We start from the raw sequence: 20,456 nt of genomic DNA on the forward strand, positions 1-20,456 counted from the left end.
TTTTCGTTAGCAGGAAGCCGCTCCTGCCGCCTCCGATCAGCTGGCAGTTTTGATGCCCTTTTTCAAGACAGCCCCAAAATAAAAATAAAAATGGGCGTGTGGGTGTGTCTGTGGAACCTATTACAGCCCTGCCCGGATCTTGGCCGGGAGTCGCAGCGTTCAAAGCAAAGGCCGGCCAAGCCAAAGAGCCTGCAGGGAAAGGTGACCGCGTCATGCCGGGGCGCCTGCCCGGAGGTTGCATGCCTGGCCGGCTGCGCTGCATCCACCCGAGCTTCGCTGGGACCGGGCAAGGCACGCCAAGCCAAGCGGGGCCACCGCTTGCCCGGGTCTCGCTCAGCTGGGCTGCAGCCTCCCGAAGCCGGAACGGGCCGGCTTTAGCGCTCAGCCCATGGCCAGGAGCTGGAGAAGGGCTGGCAAGGGGGGCAGGCGGAAAGGCAGCCACGCCGAGAGGAGGGGGCTCCGCGCCGACCCTCCCGCCCCGCCCCGCCCCGCTCCCCACTTGGCCCGGAGATGCCCGCTTCCCCGCCCCCGGGGCCAGGCAAAGCGCTCTGCACGTGCCCAGGGGCGCCCTGCCTGCCGGGCACCGGCCCCACGCCGCCCCTACCTCGGCCGCCGCCTCCTCCAGCTGCTGCCAGCGGAGCCAACAGGGCGCAGAGGCGGAGCCGCGGGCGGACGGGGGGGGGTGTGTGGAAGCTCCGCAGCTGCCACGTGGGGCGGCCGGAGGAGGAGGAGGAGGAGGAGGAGGTGGGGAAGCCCGGGAGAGCCGGACGCGCAGCTGCGGCCAACATCTGGAGCGAGCGCGCGCGGGGCTGCAGCTCCGCGGGGGGAGCCTTGCTGGAAATGAGCCCCTGCCCCCTCCCCCTCCGCCAGTCGGGGGGAGGCCAGGGCGGCACATCCCGGCCAGCCTTGGCTTGCTCCGGCCGTGGGAAGGCGGCTGCTGGGGGGAGTTGGTGGTGTCACGCGTGGGGGGACGCGCGTGGCGTGGAAATGCCCGCCAAAGGCCGAGAACTGGGCGCGTCACAGAGGGAAGGAACGGGGGGAAATCTGTGCCGGAGGTTGGAGCTTCCAGGGGGATTTTTATAAAGCGGTCCGGGAGGCCAGAAAACCAAATCTAGACTGAGTCAAGGTACTTTTGAACCGATGCTGGGGAGGGGGAGGGGAGGGGGCCTTGTACCAACGCCAGAACATTTGGGGTCCTAGCAGCACCCGGGGATGGAAAGAATTCAGGGGAGTTGAAGTGCAGACCCCTTAAAAGCTGCCAAGGTTGAGCAACGTCAGGGCAGTTGTGGCCCAGGACCCGAGTTGCAAATTCGCAGCATGTTTTTGTTGTTGTTGTTATCGTGATCTGAGACTGGAAAAGCAAGTTGTAAAACCGGAGCGCTCTCCTCCAGGGCAGCAGCTGGGAGAGGGGAAAACCACTGGGGGAGCTCCTGGATGGAGGCCAGGACGGCCGCAACATTTCGGAAATGGAAGAGAAGGGGGGGAGGACAGGAGGGAGGGAGGAAGGAAGGAAGGAAGAAGGGGAGGAGAGGAGGGAGAGGAGGGAGAGGAAGGAAGGAAGAAGGGGAAGAGGAGGGAGAGAGGAAGGAAAGAAGGAAGGGATGGAGGAGGGAGAGAGGAAGGAAGGAAGGAAAGAAGGAAGGAAGGAAGGAAGAAGGGGAAGAGAGGAGGGAGGAGGGAGAGAGGAAGGAAAGAAGGAAGGGATGGAGGAGGGAGAGAGGAAGAGGAGGAGGGAGAGGAAGGAAGGGATGGAGGAGGGAGGGAGAGAGGAAGGAAGGAAGAAGGGGAGGGGAGGAGGGAGGGAGGGAAGGAAAGGGAAAGGGACTGTTGACATTCCTGTTTTAGCTCCTGACAAGCAGGCAGGCCAATCCGTACCACATCCACATCCATAAGGTCAAACTGCATCGTACAGGGTGGGCCACAGATGCCCCCTGGTTTGGGGAATGCCAGCAGGCCAGAGCCAGCATTCATGGCCAACAGCTGCAGTGGCAGGAAATGCTCCCTGCTTTGAGAAGAGCTTCCTCAGGCCCAGCGAAAACTGCCCGCCATGCTTCATGCATGCTCTTGGGAGGAGGGGAGGGGGGGCACCCAGAAAGTGACCCATCAAGAACGAAAGTGCCCTCGCAGCCTAAATACTAGCCTCATTCCCCCTCCAGCTCTCTCTCTCGTATTTAATGAACCCCCTCCTGATTTTTTTTTTTTTAAAAACCCTTTCTATTTTATGAACTAGTCCAGATAGGCAACCCCAATCAGACCAGTGAAGGCAGGAGCAGCTTTTGTTCTCCGTGGCAAAGCTTTTTTTGTAAAATTGAGAAGTGGGGGAGGGAAGGCGTAGTCCCCACCCCAACAAAGGAAGGCCCAAAAAGCCGCTTTGGGAGAAACAATGGAGCTGCTTCTATCCATGCATTTATGCACAGCGCCTAGAGAAGCAGCCTCTTCCAAGAGACAAGTTTTCTGGAGCTATTTTCCAATAGGAGTTTTAGGAGCTGGCTTTAAATACCTGAAAATAAAAAAGGTTGGCCGCAAGTTTGCTGAAGCGACTGACTGGGCACAGCTAAGGGGCCCTGAAAATGGAGCTGAGGAAGGCTGCAAATGCCAGCCTCAGAAGTGGGGGGGGGGAGCTTGAATTACCACCACTGGCCATGAGCCCTATAGCAGCATCAGTCTGTTCCACCTCCTCCTGGCCCCGGCCAGTCCCACACAATGGCCCCGCTGGGGGTCCCTGGTACAAAAAAAAGCCACCTGGGAATGTACAAGGGAGAAGTGAGAGCGAGGTGGCTGCCCCCTCTTTCTGGGATGGAAGAGGGGGAACCCTCCGGACCCATAGCGGGAATTCTGAGGCTTCTGCTGGAAGGGAGCATTGCTGGTGTCATTGTGGGCTCTGGAGGGGTGCGTGCCACACTTTCCTGCCTGACCAGTTTGTGGAGCCAGCGGTATGAAAAGAACCGAACCTGAAACCTTGAGAAAAGCAGAGTTCCAGTCTTTGGCCAAACTGCAGGAACTGGCTCACCCCTCCCACATCTGCCAGCCCCAAGAAGGAAGCTATAAACACTACCGGTGTCCCTTCCGCCTGTTATTAGCCGGCTTCCCAAACAGCGTCTGCAACACTCGGCATTTGGAAAGACACATTAAAGAAGTCAGTGACTTCTAGGGCAGAAGATCTGTGGCCCTTCCAATGATTTGGACTTTGGCCCCACCCGGTCAATGAAGCTATTTGAGAGTTGACTGAAGGACCCTTGACCCTCCCCGACACAGACCAGCCCTCAGGGGGTCCTCCTTTATCTGAGACAGACCACCAGTTTCTCCTGCATTCTGGTAAATAAAAACACCAAACCTCACCTTTTCCAATTTTAGCCCTCTTCTCCGTTCCTCTCGGCTGCATCTCCAGCCCTACTTCTGGCCTTTTTCCAGGGGCTCCTGGCTGGCTGATCCTCCCTTGCTCCCCCCCCCTCAGCCTTCGCTTGTGATTGGACTGAATTTATGGCCGACCAGAAGATTTCTATTCTGCTTAGAACAAGAGATATTTATCTGCCAGGCAAGTTAACAGATAGGAGCTGTTATCTGTTATCCTGCAGAGGAGCCTTAATATTATAATCAAGCAGAGGGCAGGGTTTTTTTGTTTTTTTTTTTTGCCTTAGCAGCCAGGGAGGGAAGGGGGGGGGGGGAACAAACAGGAAGACAGATCTATGGGTGACATTGGGGATAATCCAGGACAGCTGGTGGGGAAGAATCCATGATAACCAAACAGCATTACCAGTGAGACACCATGTCCCAACTAAGAAACGAGGGGAACGGAATGGAAAGGAAAATCGTTAAACAAGCGCTTTTTATCATCACAATGATTATGGGCTACATCTCCCAAAATAGACGGAGGGGGGGGGGGGGGGAAGACAGCAGTTTCTGCCAGTTAAGATGTCACAGTTGCCAGCTGTAGCATCACCAAGGACCTAGCTCAGTGTTTCTCAACCTTGGCAGCTTGAAAAGGGCTGGACTTCAATTCCCAGAATCCCCCGGCCAGCTCGAAGCCCATCCCCTTTAAAGCCGCCAAGCTTGAAAAACGCTAAGTGAGAGCCATGGGCAGTGTTTCTGAACTTCGTTAGCTTTAAGATGGGTGGGTTTCAGCTCTCAGAAACCTGGGAGTTGAAGCCCACCCGTCTTATAAGTCGCTGAGGTTCAGAAACCCTGGTCTAGAGTAGCTTCAGGGGAATCCAGGCGTAGCAGTGTTCAAGGATCTGGTGCCTCCAGAGGGGGCAAATTCAGACAGGAGGGAATGCATGTCGCTACGGGGATTTTGCACATCCCTGGGGGTCCACGGAGGAGCCCCAAGCTTGGAATCCCAACATTATTGCCCAGATGAAAAAAATTATCTGTCACATTGCTGTAGCCCCTCTACCTGTGCTTGTATCCAGGGCAATAAAGGTGGGTGTGTTTCAAGAACAGGTAAGGTCAGAACATAAAACAGACTGGCCTTTCTGACTCTGCCATCACCCCCAAGAACGACTTAACAAAGGCCTCTCTCTTCTTCCAAGCTACAAACGCTGCAAACAAGCTTTGAGAAGCAGCTCTTTTGAAGGGAAAAACTTGGAGATGGTAAGGATTGGAGCATTATGCTCTCCCAGAGGCTCACTGGTTAATTTTGGAAGAGGGGGAAGAGTTTATCCCTTATGTTGTTCAACAGATCTCAGTTGGAAGGGACTTTGTAGGTCATCTAGTCCAACCCCCCACTCAAGCAGGAGACCCTATACCATTTCTGACAAAGGGCAGTCCAATCTCCCCTTGAAAGCTTCCAGGGATGAAGCTCCCACAACTTCTGAAGGCAACTTCTGTTCCATCGGTTGATTGCTCTCACCGTCAGGAAATTCCTCCTTATTTCCAGTCAGAAGGGAAAGGCAGAGCCACAACAGAATTAAAACGACAAACTAAAAAAAGATGAATAAAAACTAAGGGGCCTCCTTAATATTTTTGAACAAAATATTAAGGAGATCTTAGTTTTTATTCATCTTTTTGGAAGTAGGAATTGGCATAACTCCAAGCAAAACTTAACAGCTTCTTCTTAATATTAAGGATGTTAATATGAATATTCTTAGCCTTCTCCTTAATGCTAATAACAACGCCATGTAAAATAATGCCAAGCAAAGACAATTCTATTTATGGTTACCTTTTAAGAAAAGCTTCCTGGGGCAGCCGGGTTTAATATTTTCTGAATCTCAAGATCATGAGCAGCTCCATTCTAAACCAAAGAGCCTTTTAAAGTCAGAAGAGCACATTCTGCAAAGAAGCCCAAGGCTACAGAGTCTTCTTGCTTGCTTGGGGGGGTGGGGAGCGGGGTGGGGGGAGACCTGGAATGGCCAAGAGGTGTTAGTGGCTGGTTTCCTATTCTCACAGGCCTGCCTTGAGACTATTTCCGTGGTCTGCGAGAGGCTAGGGGTGTGTGTGTGTGTGTTTGCACCAACTCAGGCCTTGAGGTGAAGGTGGGGAGGAAATGAAAACACAAAGCATGCAAGCTGCCCTCCCAATATAATAAAGCTATATTACAAACTATACATCACATATTGGGAAAGGAACGTTAGCGCAACAAGGAAGAGGAGGAGGATACAATTTGATAAAAAGGCCGGATGGGGAAGGACACGCAGCCCCTCATGCTGAGGTCGGGCGCCCAGACCCCCACCATGGGAGAAGGGGATCCTTCCTTCCTCGGGCTCCTGGAGGGCCACCATCATGAGGTCAGTAACTGAATGTTCTTCAGCATCTCGTCGAAAGCTTCCCGCGACGGCGCCTCGGCGTTCCGGAAGGAGACTTTGATCCGACTGTAGAGGCTGAACGACTGCAGCTCTAACCAGATGAAGCCGAAACGGTCATCGTCAAACAAGACAAAAACGCCGGGGGTTCGTTCGGGGCTGGTGAAGCCGTGGCCTGCGATGAGGCCAGTCCCGTAGAAGCTGCCAGCAGCGGAAGGAAAATAAGACGCCGTGAGCATTTCCCAAGAAAGTCCGGTTCCCACGTTCCATTCAGATAGAAGAAGCCGAGACGTTTCCAAGAAAAACCCAAGCTGCTTTTTCCAAAAGGCAATTGGGTTTTCTTGCGGTTTTTTTTTTTTTTTCCTTTGAGAACATTTCGCTTCTCATCCAAGAAGCTTCTGAACTGAACTGAAGAAGCTCTTTGGACAAGAAGCAAAACGTTTTCAAGGAGAAAAAACGAAGTCCAATTTGGACAAAAACACCTTTGGGACAGAAGACCTGGATGACTGAGAATCTCCATAGACATTTCCAAGAAAAATTAATTCAGGCCTCAGTTTAATGCAGATTAGCTTTCTGGAGCATCAGCGATAATTGCTCAGTCCACTGACAAGGCTACAGAGCCTCACTTACCACAATTAAAGGTCTTTCTCAACCTTGGCTGGGGAATTCTGGGAGTTGAAGTCCACAAGTCTGAAAGTTGCCAAGGTTGAGAAACACACTGCACCGCAGCCTTTAGCAGAGACAGGCAACTGATTTATGTTTTGACCCACCATTTCCAAAGCCGTTTAAATCACCCCTTCCGATCAGTGGTGGGATCCTTCCGGGGTAACAACAGCTTTGGTGATTGCGCACTTCGCTGCATGTGTGCGCAGTTCAACGAAAAATTACCTACCACGTTAGTGCTAGGGAATTAAAACAGCTGAGGTGCGGCAATCTGCTCTCCCGCGCTAATCAGCTGCGAAGATAAAGGTAAGTAAAGCGCAGAGGTGGGCCCAGCTGATTGTCAGAGCAAACCGGTTTGCCCGAACCGGTAGAATCCCATCCCTGCTCCCAATTTTGATGTGCATTACTAAATCAAAACAACAATGCGGTCCTACTTAGTTCCGCAAAGTGGGAATTCAAAGATTTTGAAGCTTTCCCTTCAGCTTTTGACCGAGAAAGCCAAAATGTCACTAGTAGGATTGCCATGACTAACATATATTAGAAAAATCTGCCCCAGGCCCAGATAATGTAAATTTGACCAACTCCCAAAAGGAAAACAGCCTCCTGTGCTCACAGAGTTTTTGGCAAAGGCGGGAATTTAAGGGACTCTCACGGAATATCAACATTATCATGGGAATCCCCTCCCCCTCAACCTTTAACATTACCATGCTCTGCAGGTGCGGGGGTAATCCTCCTTTCGGGAGGCGATCCCACTGGGCAGGACGAAGGGGCAGGGGGCAGGGGGGGAGCCAGAGGCAGCTGCTCCTTCTCCAGCTGCCTCCGATCCAGCCCCGTCCTCCTCCTGCTTCTGCTGTTGCTGCTGGCCTTCGGCTTCCGGCCCCGTCTCGTCCGCCAAGCCTTCTTCCTGCTGCTGCTGCTCCCGCCGCACCTGTTCTCGCACCTCCAGCACGATCCGGGAGAGCTCGCTGAAGTTGCTCAGGTTTTCAATGTCAGGCAGCTGGATGGGATGGGCCAGGTCAATTTCGACCGTCTGCTGGCCGGCTGGGATGTTGGGATCGCCCTGGAGGTGAGACAGGAGCAGGTTAAAGCTTTGCATTTGCAGAAGTGGCCGGGCAGGACTTTGTCCACCTCTAACCTTGCAATTCTTCTAGAAGCTCCCGCTCAGGTAGCTTCCTCCTAGCCATCTTCTGCTTCTCCCCATCCCTCTTATCTCCACTTACGACTGGTCACTTAGGGACCGTTTGAAGTTACAGCCAACCTGAAAAAGGAGACTTAACAACCCGGATTCAAAGATTCTCTTCAAGCTCTCGGCAACATGGCCATTTGCAGTGCCCCACCGTCATGCGACGGTATTTTATGACGGTTTTGCTGGAAACCAGCACTTATTTCTGGTTTTCATTAAAACCCTGCCCCTAGCAAACCACTGGTCCACTTAACAACTGCTGTGTTTGCTTTGTGGCAGGGGTGTCGAACTCCATTTCATTGAGGGCTGCATCAGGGCTGCGTTTGACCTCGGGGGGATGGGGGTCATGGCCAAGGTGGGTGTGGCCGGCTCAATGTCACTCGTGTCAGGGGTGCTTGTGGCGGCCCAAGCGCTGTGCCAGCGAAAATGGCCCCATGAGCTCTGTTTTCGGCTGCGACAGCCTCCTGCAACCCTCTGCCAGTGAAAACAGAGCTTGGTTTTTGCTGGTAGAGGCACTCCAGGCTGGTCCTTTGCTGTTTCCAGGACAGCCCCGCAGGCCAGATCTAACCCCCCCTCAGGCCTTGAGTTTGACACCCCTGGTTTATGGCTATCGTGTTTGCTTTATGACCGTTGCAAAAAAATCACTAAAACCTTATAATAAAAGTAGTATTAGCCTGCATGATTTTGGTTCCCCCATCTGGTCTGCCTTGAAGGCTGGAAATCTGTGGATCTTAGGCAGATTGTCAGCTCCCTTCCTTCTGCCCCGCCAGGAGGATTCCAGCAGCCGTCTCTCTTTGCACCTGCTGGCTTTCAGCTCGAGAGCAGCAGTTGGGAAGAAAGGAAGCGGGTTACAGAGGCACGTGAACAGATCCAGATGCCCGGCCCTTCTGGCCAGAGGCTTTGAGAGAGAGAACTATAAGAAGGTGCCTGTCGTCGTGACTCAACTTCAACAGCTCCAGGCGGCAGATGGGATTATTGTCGTCGTCGTTTGAAATTTACAGCTGGTTTTTTAGTGTTTGTGTTGACACTGCTAGGTCAGGCGAGAGGTTTATAGTCTTGGCAGTGTTTCCGGAAAGCAGGATGGAAGCACTGCTCAAAATAATAACAACACACGGAGCAAGCAACCGCCTAGGACTCCGTGAGGCAAGGCCCTCCGTGCTCACCGTGATTTTGGTTCCTTTGGCCTTTTTCCCATGGAAGCTGAGCATGACGATCTCAAGGCCGTGGCTCCCGTAGGTCCCTTTGAAAAGGCCCGGCTGGATCAGATACTCCGGACTGCGCGGAGGGAGGTAAATGCGTCGGTAGGTTAAGCAGTTGCTGGAACAGAAAAAGAAGCCCAGGATGACCAACTCCAGAGAGGACTGGTCAGAAATAATTCACCTTCCCTTATCAATTCGTGTATTTATTTTGGTTCATCAAATTTAGGCGCTGCCCATCTCATTCAGTGATTCTGAATCAGATACTGTGGTGTGAACTTTTATCGTGTAAAACAAGGGTGTCCCAAATTAAAGTTTCTAGTCCTTTAGTCAAACTAAGACCAAGTCTAAGGGAACCCCTGGACAACTGAAATGGGATAAGTACAAATTCCTTCGTCCCTCCTGGGAAATTTTACTTTAGTCCTACGTGTTTTGCCCTCTCTCCCTTTTCCTTGATGTCAGAACTTCTCCTTTTCCCCCGTTTCAATCCTGGCTACTTGGAAAGCAACATTAGATTTCAAAGCCAGCTTATTCGTAGGGTGGTGGGTGGTTCCAATGGTGGTTTGTCTCCTTTAGGCAGTTAGCTGTTTAATATTCAAAAGGAAATTGATGATTAAAATAGGATGGGAAAATTGTCTTCTGCATGGCTTAAATTCCTTGAGAACAAGAAAGGCTGCATCCTTCAACTTAAGGATAATTCTGGTTAGAAGAAATGCTTGAACAACGTAATGGATTTAAAACCTGAGCTGTTCCTTTTGGGTATCCTTCCAGAGAAAATTAGCAAAGAAAAGGTATATTTGATTATACATGAAATAACTGCAGTGAGGATAGCATTTGCGCAAAGATGGAAAGTAGAAAAAATCCCTTCAGAAGACAAAGTAATTAAAAAAATATTAGATTGTGTAGAACTGAATAGACTGACTGATAATTAAAGAAAGAGAGGGTTCGGAATATTACAAGCTATGGAGACAATTTTACAATTGGTTAGAGAAGAGATATAGATAACTGTATTAATAGTAAACAAGAAGATGTTATAATAAATGAAGTATGGGGGGAATGTCGTAATAAAGAAATGGGAAAAATCAAGAAATGATGATCAGAGGAGTAAGAAGAAAACACAAAAGAAACATCTAGATGATACACTGAATGATTATGTATAGTTTGTTTGTATAGTACCGGTTCTGTGGGCGTGGCTTGGGGGTGGGGGGGTAATGTGACTGGGTGTGTGTGGCCAACTTTTTTTTTTTTTACTTTTAAAAGCATTTTTTCTACAACCTTAAGAGGTTGCAGAAAAAAATGCTTTTAGAAGCTTCTGACGATCAGGCAAGTCAGCTGGGATTGCCAGAGGCTTTTAAAGGCATTTTTTTACAGCCTTTCCTAAACGGTTGACAGAGTCAGCCTCTTGCCCCCAACAATCTGGGTCCACATTTTACCCACCTTAGAAGGGTGGAAGGCTGAGCCAACCTTGAGCCGCTCAGAATCGAACTCCAGGCTGTGAGCAGTGAGTTAGCCCTGCAGTACCGCATTCTAACCAGGGCTCTTCGAGGAAAGAAACCAGATTGCCCCCTTTCCACCTACTCGTATTGACTCGTGTAGATGAACTTCATCAAAATGAGCTCCTGCATGTGTTCGTGGAAAATGTCCTCCAGCGTCCGACCCCATTCTTCTCGTAGCCACGTCCGGAACTCCTGCAGAAACAGCCGGGGAGAAGGTGAGACCCCCAGGTTGGATATAAGCCCCTCTGATCCTGTTCGCACCTCCCACTAAGACCACCACGTAGGGAGTCGTTCAGGAAGCCAGCGGGAGGTTGGGTCAATAAAAGCCACCATTATTTGGAGGATGCCAAATTAGGAGGCTTTATTCGGGAGGCAGAGAGGGGGGCCGAGGCCCAGCTCACCTCTTGTCTCCCTCCTGACATACGGTGGTGATCTGTCTGGTTGCACTTGGTCGAAAACTCATCCTTCTTCACAATCTGTCCGTTTTGGAAAAGGGAGGTTAGAAGCCAGAAGCCCAGTCTGGAAATGAAGCCCCTGCCTGACTGAGCATCTGGGGCCTCTGAACAGAGGTCGTGGGAGGGGGAGAAGAGGGAGGAGGAGGGTCTCACCTGGATATGCCCACTGTGGGGTCCCTTGTGTCCGTACATGCACTCGACTGTGGCGCTCTGCCTCTCCATGAGGTGAACCCTGAAGAGGGGCTTGAACCGCATGGGGCCATCCACGTGAGGGTCGTGGGGGGTCAAGTACATCCAGCCAATGATGTATAGGCCGTCAACCTGCCAAGGGCAAAAGAGGTGGTGTGGTGTGTGAGAAAGACCTTGAGACGTGGGATGAAGGGATGCTGCCCGTCAGAGAAATTACAGCCTACAGCTGCATAACAAGCAGAGGAAGGGGCTCAGACAGAAGGGACCCTCCTTAATTTCTCAAGACTAGAAAGAAAACGGTGGGAGATTTGTATTTTCAAACTCTCAAGATTCTGTTAATGCAGCCTTACGATAAAGTAGAAGGGCCTCACCTGGTCTGATCCCTCCCAGGTCTACCTGGGAAGGCTGACAATAAGGGAAGGTCCTGCCACTGCTTGCCTTCAGTCTCCTCCCCCTCCCCCCTCCCTATCGGGGTGGTAGCTTTGCCCCAAGGCCTAGATCCAGGCCTAGCTACCACTTCGGCTGCACCCCTGCCTTCCTGCTCAGCTCCCTGCAGTCCAGTTTCCCAGTTTTTAATGGCTTTCGTCTATTCGGTTCTCCCTGCAAAATGAGACTCCTTCCCAGCTCATCCCCCCAAAAAACCCTCCCAAGCGTTTAAGCTCCAGAGAGCATTTGTGCTGCCAAAAAAAAAAATGCATCCAGAGAGCCTCGAGCTAATGGAAGTGGAAATCTCCCAAAGTTGGAAGCAGAAATGAAGACGGGGAACAAGGATCCGTTCTTACGAGAGCCATACAGGGAAACTGCCTTTCACCACTTCAGCCGAGAGTCAAGCCAGCCGCTTTTAAGAGAAGAGTGGACAACCACCTGTCCAAAATGCCACAGGGTCTCCTGCTTGAGCAGGGGGTTGGACTAGAACCCCACCCCCACCCCCAAGGTCCCTTCCAAGCTCTATTCTGATTGATTGGAGGATGTCCTACTTCAGACACATCATGCGTAGGCCTTGGCCAAACCATAAATTCCTTCCAGGACAAGAGAAAGAAAAATAATCTTATACCCAGAGAAAAGCAGAGCAGAAAAGCACAGTTCACACAGCACAGTGGCTCCATATTGCGGAGACTTCTGGACTTACCACCACATTTAGGAGACCCCCATAGGGTCCAATGTCTGGTTGCCAGAGGCCTAAGATATGCCGGTACCGGTGAAGCACTAGGGAAAGAGAGAACAAGCAATCAGATATGAAGGAAAAGGAATTCCTCAGTAGCAAAACTAAGCACAAAGCTCGGGAGGGACAGTAACATAGCATTCTGCTTACTCTGTCGCAAATAGAATAGAATAGAATAATAGAATAGAATAGAATAGAATAGAATAGAATAGAATAGAATAGAATAGAACAGAATAGAATATAGAATAGAATAGAAAATAGAATAGAATAGAATAGGAATAGAATAGAATAGAATAGAATAGAATAGAATAGAATAGAATAGAATAGAATAGAATAGAATAGAACAGAACAGAACAGAACAGAATATAGAATAGAATAGAATAGAAAATAGAATAGAGAATAGAATAGAATAGAATAGAATAGAATAGAATAGAATAGAATAGAATAGAATAGAATAGAATAGAATAGAATAGAATAACAGAGTTGGAAGGGGCCTTGGAGGTCTTCTAGTCCAACCCCCTGCAGACCCTCCTTTGCTGAGGTTTCAAGATAGCTGGCTGGGGAATTCTAGGCGTTAAAGTCCACACGTCTTAGAGGTGCCAAGGTTGGGAAGACCTGTTCTAGAGCAATGGTTTTAGAGCTGCGTCTCCACCCCCGTAGAATCCACCGCAGGGCTTCCGATGTTCTCCGTCCCTGAATAAAGGCTGGGGTTTTTTAATGATCAACTTTTGCCAATGACATGGTTAGGCAAGCACACGCCATGCGTTCACGGCACAGAAGCCATTGGTCAGTGGAAGGTACATACGGCAGGCGTAAACATCCCTGTATTCCATGTGCTCGTAGTCAGGAAGAATTTTCATAAAACGTCCCGACTTCACTCGCGGGTTTATACCTGAGCAGACACAGCAGGGGACCGTGAAAATGCCGCTCAGCCCCTTATTTATTTATTTATTTATTTATTGAATTTCTATACCGCCCTACTCCCGAAGGACTCAGGGCGGTGCACAGCCATGAAATAAAACACATAGATATACAAAATTTAAAATCGAATAAAATGAATTAAATAAATAAATTTATAAATTAAATTTGGCTGAATTAATACCCATAATTTCACGGCCATCTATCACAATGGTTACTTCAAAGTTAGGATCCTGCTGGGGAATTTCTGAAACAATTTTGGAACGCTCGGCCTCCTTCGGGTGAGTTTGGCTACCTCAGTGGCGATGGGCAAAGCGCTTAATGGCCTTAAGAAACGGCAAAGCTGAAGTAGGGCTGCGTTTGATCTGAATGGTGAGTTACGGTCTAGCTTTAAGAGTCAATCAGACCAGCCGTAGTTTATTCAACAAGCCATCATTAAAGGAATACTGATTTAGGGTCGTGCATGTATACAAATAGTCCTTGATTCGAAACAGTTCATTTAGTGACCAAAGTTACAACAGCGTTGAAAAAGGTGAGTTATGACCACTTCTTACACTTACGACCATTGCAACATTCCCACGGTCACATGGTCAAAATTCAGACACTTGGCAACCGATTCATATTTATGACGGTTGCAGTGATCACGTTTTGCGACCTCCTGACAACAAAGTCAACGGGGGAAGCCAGATTCACTTAACAACCGTGTTACTAACTTAACCACTGCAGTGCTTCACTTAACAACTAACCGTGGCAAGAAAGTTGCTAAAACGGAGCACCAATTCACTTCGCAACTGTCTCGCTTAGCAACAGAAATTTTGGGCTCAATTGTGGTCAATTAAGTCAAGGGCTACCTGCATTGCCCTGAGAGTCCTTTGTCTAATAAAAACTGTACAAGTTCCAAATAAAAGTCGGCTGAGAAACATCAAATCCAGGTTTCTCCAAGGCTGGAGTGAGTTGCGATGATGGGAAAGGAAGTTGGGGAAAAACAGCAGATCAGCCACTAAGCCTGTTCAGCAGAATCGCTCTTTGTGGCCGAAGGAGCTGGGCCGAAGGCTGATTGCTTTCCATTCAGGGATGAAGAGGTGACTCAGAGCTATTTAAAACCCTGATCTCCCGGGGAAGAAGTCCCCAAGGCAGGGTCATCTGTCTTCCCCGATAAGCCAAGTGGGTGACTGTGTACAGGAAGACTTCAATCATCCCCGTTTAAGATGTAGTGCAAATTTATTTTCTGAGGCATACATGGCGCCTGTGTCTGGTTTGCCAATTGCACAGTGGCAGATAGGACAGCGCTCCAGAGGGTTAACGCCATTGCCCAGAGGATCACTGGTTGTCCTCTGCCCTCCTTGGAAGAGCTTTATAGCTCCCGCTGCCTTAAGAAAGTTCAAAACGTTCCTAAAGATCCATCTCATCCTGGGCACCCTTTTTTTGAACGATTACCATCTGGCAGGCGGTACAGGATAATAAAAACAAGGACAAATAGGCTGAAAAACAACTTCTATCCCAGGGCAGTAACCATATTGAATTCTACAGTATAGCACAATGTTAATGTAATATCAGGGGTTTTCAATTCAAATGTATAGAATGTGAAGGATGTGTGTTTTTGTTTTATTTTTTATGTATAATGTACACCGAAGATGGCATTTAATTTAGTTGTATGAGGTGCAATGACAATAAAGTAAACTAAAAAAAAACAAAAAACAACCCCAGAAGCTTAGGACTTACGCTTGGCATACACATCTTGACAAGATACGCCTGTAATTTCCAACTTCCGCAGGTTCTCACAGACGCCATATTCTGAAATTCAAGGGAGGGGCATGTGTCACCAAGGATTAAGATGTGCTCAAATGCAACTCCAGAGCAAGCCCATGTTCTAGTAGAGTCTTGTGACCTCCACTTAAAGCCCGTGTAAGTTTTAACCTTGGACCAGCCTCCAACACAACTGTTGTTCTAAGTGGTCCCACTCTGTACCCCGTTTGCCATTCTAGTTGATTTTTCAAGTTGAGGCCACTTTAATCTCCACTTCCATATTCCCAAGCCAATCTCACATTTATGTATTTGCCGAGGCCAAAGGTGCTAGAAGCCAACAGAGAAGGCACATCCCTTGGAAGCACCTGGCAGTGAAGAAAATCTCCTACAATGTAAAGGTTGACACAGCCTGCCAGTTTCAAAAGCTTGTCCTGGGAATCCATGATAACAATCAGGAAACACTCTGAAAGCTGTTATGATGTTACAAGAAAAAAACACCCTCTGGTACATCTGATATAATGCAAGGAAGAGGACGACGAAAGTGGAGGAGGAGATTATAAAAATCTCTCTCTGCTGCAAATTTATCACAGGAATTGATTATTTAAGGTGTTCTAAAATTGAATGCAGATGGAAATGTATAACTTTGGGCCTTTTCCTCACATTCTGCAATCTAGATATGTTGAACCTCAGTCTCCAGCAACAAAGGATAAATATTCATAAGGAGAAATATCCCAAGATTTATTGACTATAGCTCTGGAAATTCTCTACTAATATTTACTGGCATGAACTGGAGTAGCTTATCTTGCTGTCACTTTTGCAGGAAGTGGAACAGGCAGCAAACAATGCAGCTGGGAGGAGGAGGAGGAGAGGAGGAGGAGGAGGAGGAGGAGTAGATAGCTATTAAGAGTAAAAATTGAGTAAAAATTGACAGCCTAAATGAAGCTTGAGTTTGGGGAAATAAAACAGCTGTAGCCTTGCCAAATCCTGACCCAGTACTCTGCACATGGTCTGAAATCATATCCCCATGATATGTCCCAGGCAGCATTGAGAGGGGGCCAAGCCTCCTCTCAACGTCCTTGCACAAAGGAGAAAACAGATTGCTGGGTTGCAGCCTGACACAATACTGGCTGTTTTCCTCACAACGCCCCCAAACTTTCTAAAGGCAACATGATTTTGCACATCAGTTGTTTGTCTGTTGCTGGTTCCCTGGGATGATCTTAAGCCAACATTCAGATTGGTAGAAAGACCTTTTGCTTCCCAGCGGTTACTAAAGGCAAAGATCAGGCTGACTAACATTTAAAAAGAAAACAAACAAGAGCTGAGGGATGATAAGAGAGTTAATCAGAATAAAAGCAGGAGGGTAATTTGCTAATTCAGTCCATGGAGCAGTCGTGGACATCTATTTATAGCCCATACAACACTGAATTGCAACCTCTGTGCCCACAAAGTCATATGAGAGAGAGAGAGAGAGAAAAGCTATTTATTCCAGAGCTTCCTAAGACTAAAGGCAAAATCTATTGGGGTTGACTACGGCACAGAGATCGTAGCAAACAAACCAAGAGATCTGGAGCCAGATGCCAAAATGGAGCCACCATAACTGGTAGCCAAGGTCTGTTGGATGAATCCCATCCTGCTGAAGCAGAAAGCTCTGTGATAAAGACTTTCTTTCTTGTCATCCAGAGGTACCTGTTTTCTTGCAATGTTTCTGCAGAGTTAAAAATGCTCAGGGTCCTTTCGACATTCCAAGGAGTGCTGCTGATGCCCTTAAATACACAGCTGCACTGCACCCCCCAAATGGAGAGCCAGCAGTTAAGGTGGTGGAGTAGAAGAGAGATCCAAATTCCAGTCCTCCCTGAAGCACAGAAGCTGGCTGGCTGACTTTCTGCCAGTCGCTCCCTCTGAGCCCTAGTGATCTGTCTCATACCTTCCCTGTCTCTGCATAACCATCCTATCTTACTTTCTCTTCCCCACACTTCATCCCAATTTAAATCTGCCACCAGATTAGCGATTTCATGTGTCTGATGAAGGAAGCTGTAGCTCAGGAAAACTTTTTGCCTTTTAATGAAATGTTAGTCGGAAAAGATGCTACCAGACCCCTTCTGATTTTTGTGGCTATGCTAGAAAGTCTGCCTTCCCGCCTCAAACCTACTCCAGAAAAGGAAAAAAGAGAACCACTATCGGTCTCAGGATAGGACAGGCTTCCTTATCAAGCGGTAGCACCTTGCGAGCCACGAAGCTGAAACCTGCTATATCAAATAAGATAGGAGCCGAAAACAGAAGGCCAGAAAGAAAATTACATAACTAGTATTTGGCTTGTTACAATATTTTGCCTGCTATTTTCTCCAGCAGACACTGATCTCTGCTTTAGAGAAGCAGGAACTGTACCATAGCTAGGGTCTATAATAAAATGGATTGGTCTCCCAAAGAGATATATTACTGTACAGGAAAAAAAAAAGGAGCCTCATTTTAAAAAGACAAGATTTAAAAGAGGTGTGCTTTAAAAAGAGAGAGAGTGTGGTGTCCAAAAGTTAAAAAACTGGATTAGAACAGGTCTGGTAAAAGTTTAAAACACCATTCAACCATGACATGTACGGGTTGATTTTTCACCAATGGCTATTTCTCATTTTAAATAATAATCTTATAGCTTTATGCGTGAGAGAGAGAGGAGGGAGGGAAGAATCATGTTGTCTCTTTGTCTTCTGGAGGAAAGGTAAATAGTGTTTTCGCAAGAAATGGAGAAAGAATAAACAACAAGGACCAGAGCAAAGTGCAGTACACTTGATCACAGAAGTGGATACTAAAATGTTAAGGTTTAGATTTTACATATATTAGAGAGGGAGCAAGAGAAGAAAAACTGACTCACCAGAACTTCAGACAACAATCTACCAAAAAAGGATTAGACTGGGGGGGGGGGGGGTGTCCAACCTTGGCAGCTTCAAGACTAGTGGATTTTAACTTGCTGGCTGGAGAATTCTGGGAGGTGAAGTCCACAAGTCTTAAAAGTTGCCAAAGTTGGACACTCCTGGATTAGACAATCGAATTCCTAGCCATTCAGGAAGCTACATCTCAAAAACAATGTTTTACTGTTTGCATCCAGACAATTAGATCTAGCTGTAGAAAGAAGGAACTCAGAGCTGCTCAAGAAGTCTTCTAAAGCCCTCAGTAGACCAAGACCATATATAGTATCTTGTCTTGTTTTCCTGGTAATAACCATCATGGACTAAGATAGTGCTTGGCCCAAATCATCTCAGGCAGGAAAGGTTAATGCAATCTGAGGCTCAATGAAATCCCTTTGGAGAGAATTCTGGGCCTCCTCCAGCGCAGGAGGATGAGTCAGTCCTATCATCTTCCATACCCTGATACAGAGTTCTCCTCCCCAAGGAGGAAAGAGCCGGCGCGGGCATCCTGAGCGCATTGCCAGGCTCTGCCTTGGGCAGACACAGCTGTGCTCAGACGTCTGCCCCCCAACCTCCTCTCTGGCAAGTCCAAAGGCATGACTTCATTGCAGGCAGCAGATGCAGCTACCGGGAGAGCAGGGGAAGGGACGGGCTGCGTTAAGGGGCCGAAGGGCAACGATCCCACCGCAGTACTGAAAAGCAAGAATAAAAAACGGGCAGGAGACAGCATGGTCTGGCTGGGAAGCGATTAAGAGAGCAGGGGCTGCGAAAGGAAAAGGCTTTCCCCCAAATCTGACTTGGGATCTACGCTTTGACAGTGGGACAATCACTCCTATGGTCAATATTCACTTATCCTTCACGTCTCCTCTTAAACCTAAGCAGGACTATGAGGCACGGCACAAATCTACAAGCTATCTGGATGAACTGTTTTAACACATGCACACTTCGCGGTAGATTTGTTGTGTAGTTTGTGTAGATTTACACCACTACAGCTCTTGGAAGACGCAATTAATCTTCAGATTGGGCTAAACTGGGCTACCAAAATGAGGAACAATAATAAAAGGGATTGTGGTTTTTTTTTAACCACTTGATTAACCACTTAGAGACCTAGCAAGATTAATTGTAGCGTGTGTGTGTGTGTGTGTGTATGTTTGTGTGTGTCAAAGCACACTGCAAGAAGAATATGACTGTTTCCAGTTCAGTTAGGTGAATCCATAAAAAAGGGACTCAATCAATAATTAGGTTCAAGATACTATGTAAACTGGTTACCACGAATGGAGTTATTGGAGTTTAGGTCAGAGGTCTGATTATTTTTGGCAACTGGCTTATAATCACACAGCTATTTCTACCAGTTACTAACTGGCTGAAGGCTTACTCCTCGGTTTACTTCCTTGAATTGATCCAAAGCAACTTTATGATGGTTGTGAAAGGGACTTTTACCTAACTATTCTAGGTCTGCCTCTCACTGAAACTCATCTGCTCCATTTCTGTTCTTTTGCGACTTCCCTCCTGGGGTTGGGAGGCTGCCCATCCTGCTCCTTTGCAAACACCACTAAGCCTTCTATGGAACAGGATCTTCTATGCCACCTTGGTGGCCTGGAAAGAATTTCAGAAGCAATGGATGGATGGATGGAGAGAGAAAGAGAGAGAGAGAGAGAGAGAGAGGAAGGATAGATAGATAGAAAGAGATGATAGATAGATAGATAGATAGATAGATAGATAGATAGATATAGATAGAGAGGATAGATAGATAGGGAGAGAGAGATACAGAGATAGATAGAAAGAGATGATAGAGAGAGAGAGAGGATAGATAGAGAGGATAGATAGATAGATAGATAGATAGATAGATAGATAGATAGAGATACAGAGATAGATAGAAAGAGATGATAGATAGATATAGAGGATAGAGAGAGAGAGGATAGATAGAGAGGATAGATAGATAGATAGATAGATAGATAGATAGATAGATAGATAGATAGATAGAGATAGATAGAGATACAGAGATAGATAGAAAGAGAGGATAGATAGATAGATAGATAATAGATAGATAGAGATGATAGATAGATAGCTAGATAGCTAGATAGATAGATAGATAGATAGATAGATAGATAGAAAGATAGACAGACAGACAGACAGACAGACAGACAGACATATACAGAGAGAGGGGGGAGGGTAGATAGATAGATAGATAGAAAAAGAGAGATGAGAGAGATGGTAGATAGAGAATGAGATAAAATAAAATAAAATAAAATAGAAATAAAACCCAGGGACCTTCTGCGGTTCTGCAAGCGACGCCCCCATGCCAGTCCCTCTCTGGGCCGCCCCTTCGGGAGGTGGGTGGGGGAGGGGAGGGGAGGCCCTTCCCCCGACCCTCCCCCTCCCCCTCCCTCCCTCCCTCGTGGGGGGGGGCGGCTGACCTTCCTTGCAGCGGCGGCGCCAGATGGTCTCTGTGCGGAGGAGGCGTCGGAAGGCGCTGCAGACGAGCGACAGGTTGGGCAGGTCGGTGCCGGGCAGGGAGCCGAAGATCTGGACCAGCAGCTCCGGCGGCAGCTCCAGCAGCGACAGCGGCGCTCGGCCCGCAGACCCTCCCGCTCCAGGGCCGCCGCCGCCCCCGCCCGCCGCCTCGCCTCCGCCTTCGCCGCCCTCCTCCGGGTCGGTGTCCGGCTCGCTGCTGTCGCCCGCCGCCCCTTTGCGCTGCGAGCCCCGCCGGCGGCAGCCCCGAGCGGCGCCCACCCCGCACAGCCGCGCGCACACCGCCATCGCCGCCGCCTCACGCCCGCCCTCGGCCCAGGCCGCCGGCGCCCGCAGCGGGG

General features: G+C 48.6%; 1 protein-coding gene across 4 annotated transcripts; it reads right to left on the minus strand.

Annotated features, from left to right (window-relative positions):
• Positions 1–5,498: 5,498 nt before the first annotated feature.
• On the minus strand, positions 5,499–20,403 carry FBXO31 (F-box protein 31). 4 transcript variants are annotated; one of them, XM_070952788.1, is made up of 10 exons: positions 20,061–20,403; positions 14,723–14,794; positions 12,888–12,974; positions 12,050–12,126; positions 10,885–11,052; positions 10,678–10,752; positions 10,359–10,468; positions 8,748–8,901; positions 7,106–7,461; positions 5,499–5,939 (listed from the first exon to the last, which is right to left on the minus strand). In XM_070952788.1, exons 1-10 carry the CDS (start codon positions 20,401–20,403, stop codon positions 5,717–5,719), a joined length of 1,665 nt encoding a protein of 554 aa, XP_070808889.1. In that variant the 3' UTR covers positions 5,499–5,716. The 4 variants fall into 4 exon arrangements, with proteins under 4 accessions (XP_070808889.1, XP_070808890.1, XP_070808891.1 ...); XM_070952789.1 differs by lacking the exon at positions 12,888–12,974; XM_070952790.1 differs by lacking the exons at positions 12,888–12,974; positions 14,723–14,794.
• Positions 20,404–20,456: the final 53 nt, after the last annotated feature.

Source organism: Pituophis catenifer, unplaced genomic scaffold, assembly GCF_029215685.1.
Source record: "Pituophis catenifer annectens isolate HBS135680 unplaced genomic scaffold, rPitCat1.0.hap2 SCAF_13, whole genome shotgun sequence".
Classification (NCBI taxonomy): domain Eukaryota; kingdom Metazoa; phylum Chordata; class Lepidosauria; order Squamata; family Colubridae; genus Pituophis; species Pituophis catenifer.

Coding starts and splice junctions, on each gene's coding strand:
- FBXO31 (XM_070952788.1), bottom strand. CDS start 20,403: ATGGCGGTGTGCGCGCGGCTGTGCGGGGTGGGCGCCGCTCGGGGCTGC. Junction 12,127..12,887: donor CAGGGATGTTTACGCCTGCC/GTATGTACCTTC, acceptor CTCTTTCCCTAG/TGCTTCACCGGTACCGGCAT. Junction 11,053..12,049: donor GGGGTCTCCTAAATGTGGTG/GTAAGTCCAGAA, acceptor TGCCCTTGGCAG/GTTGACGGCCTATACATCAT.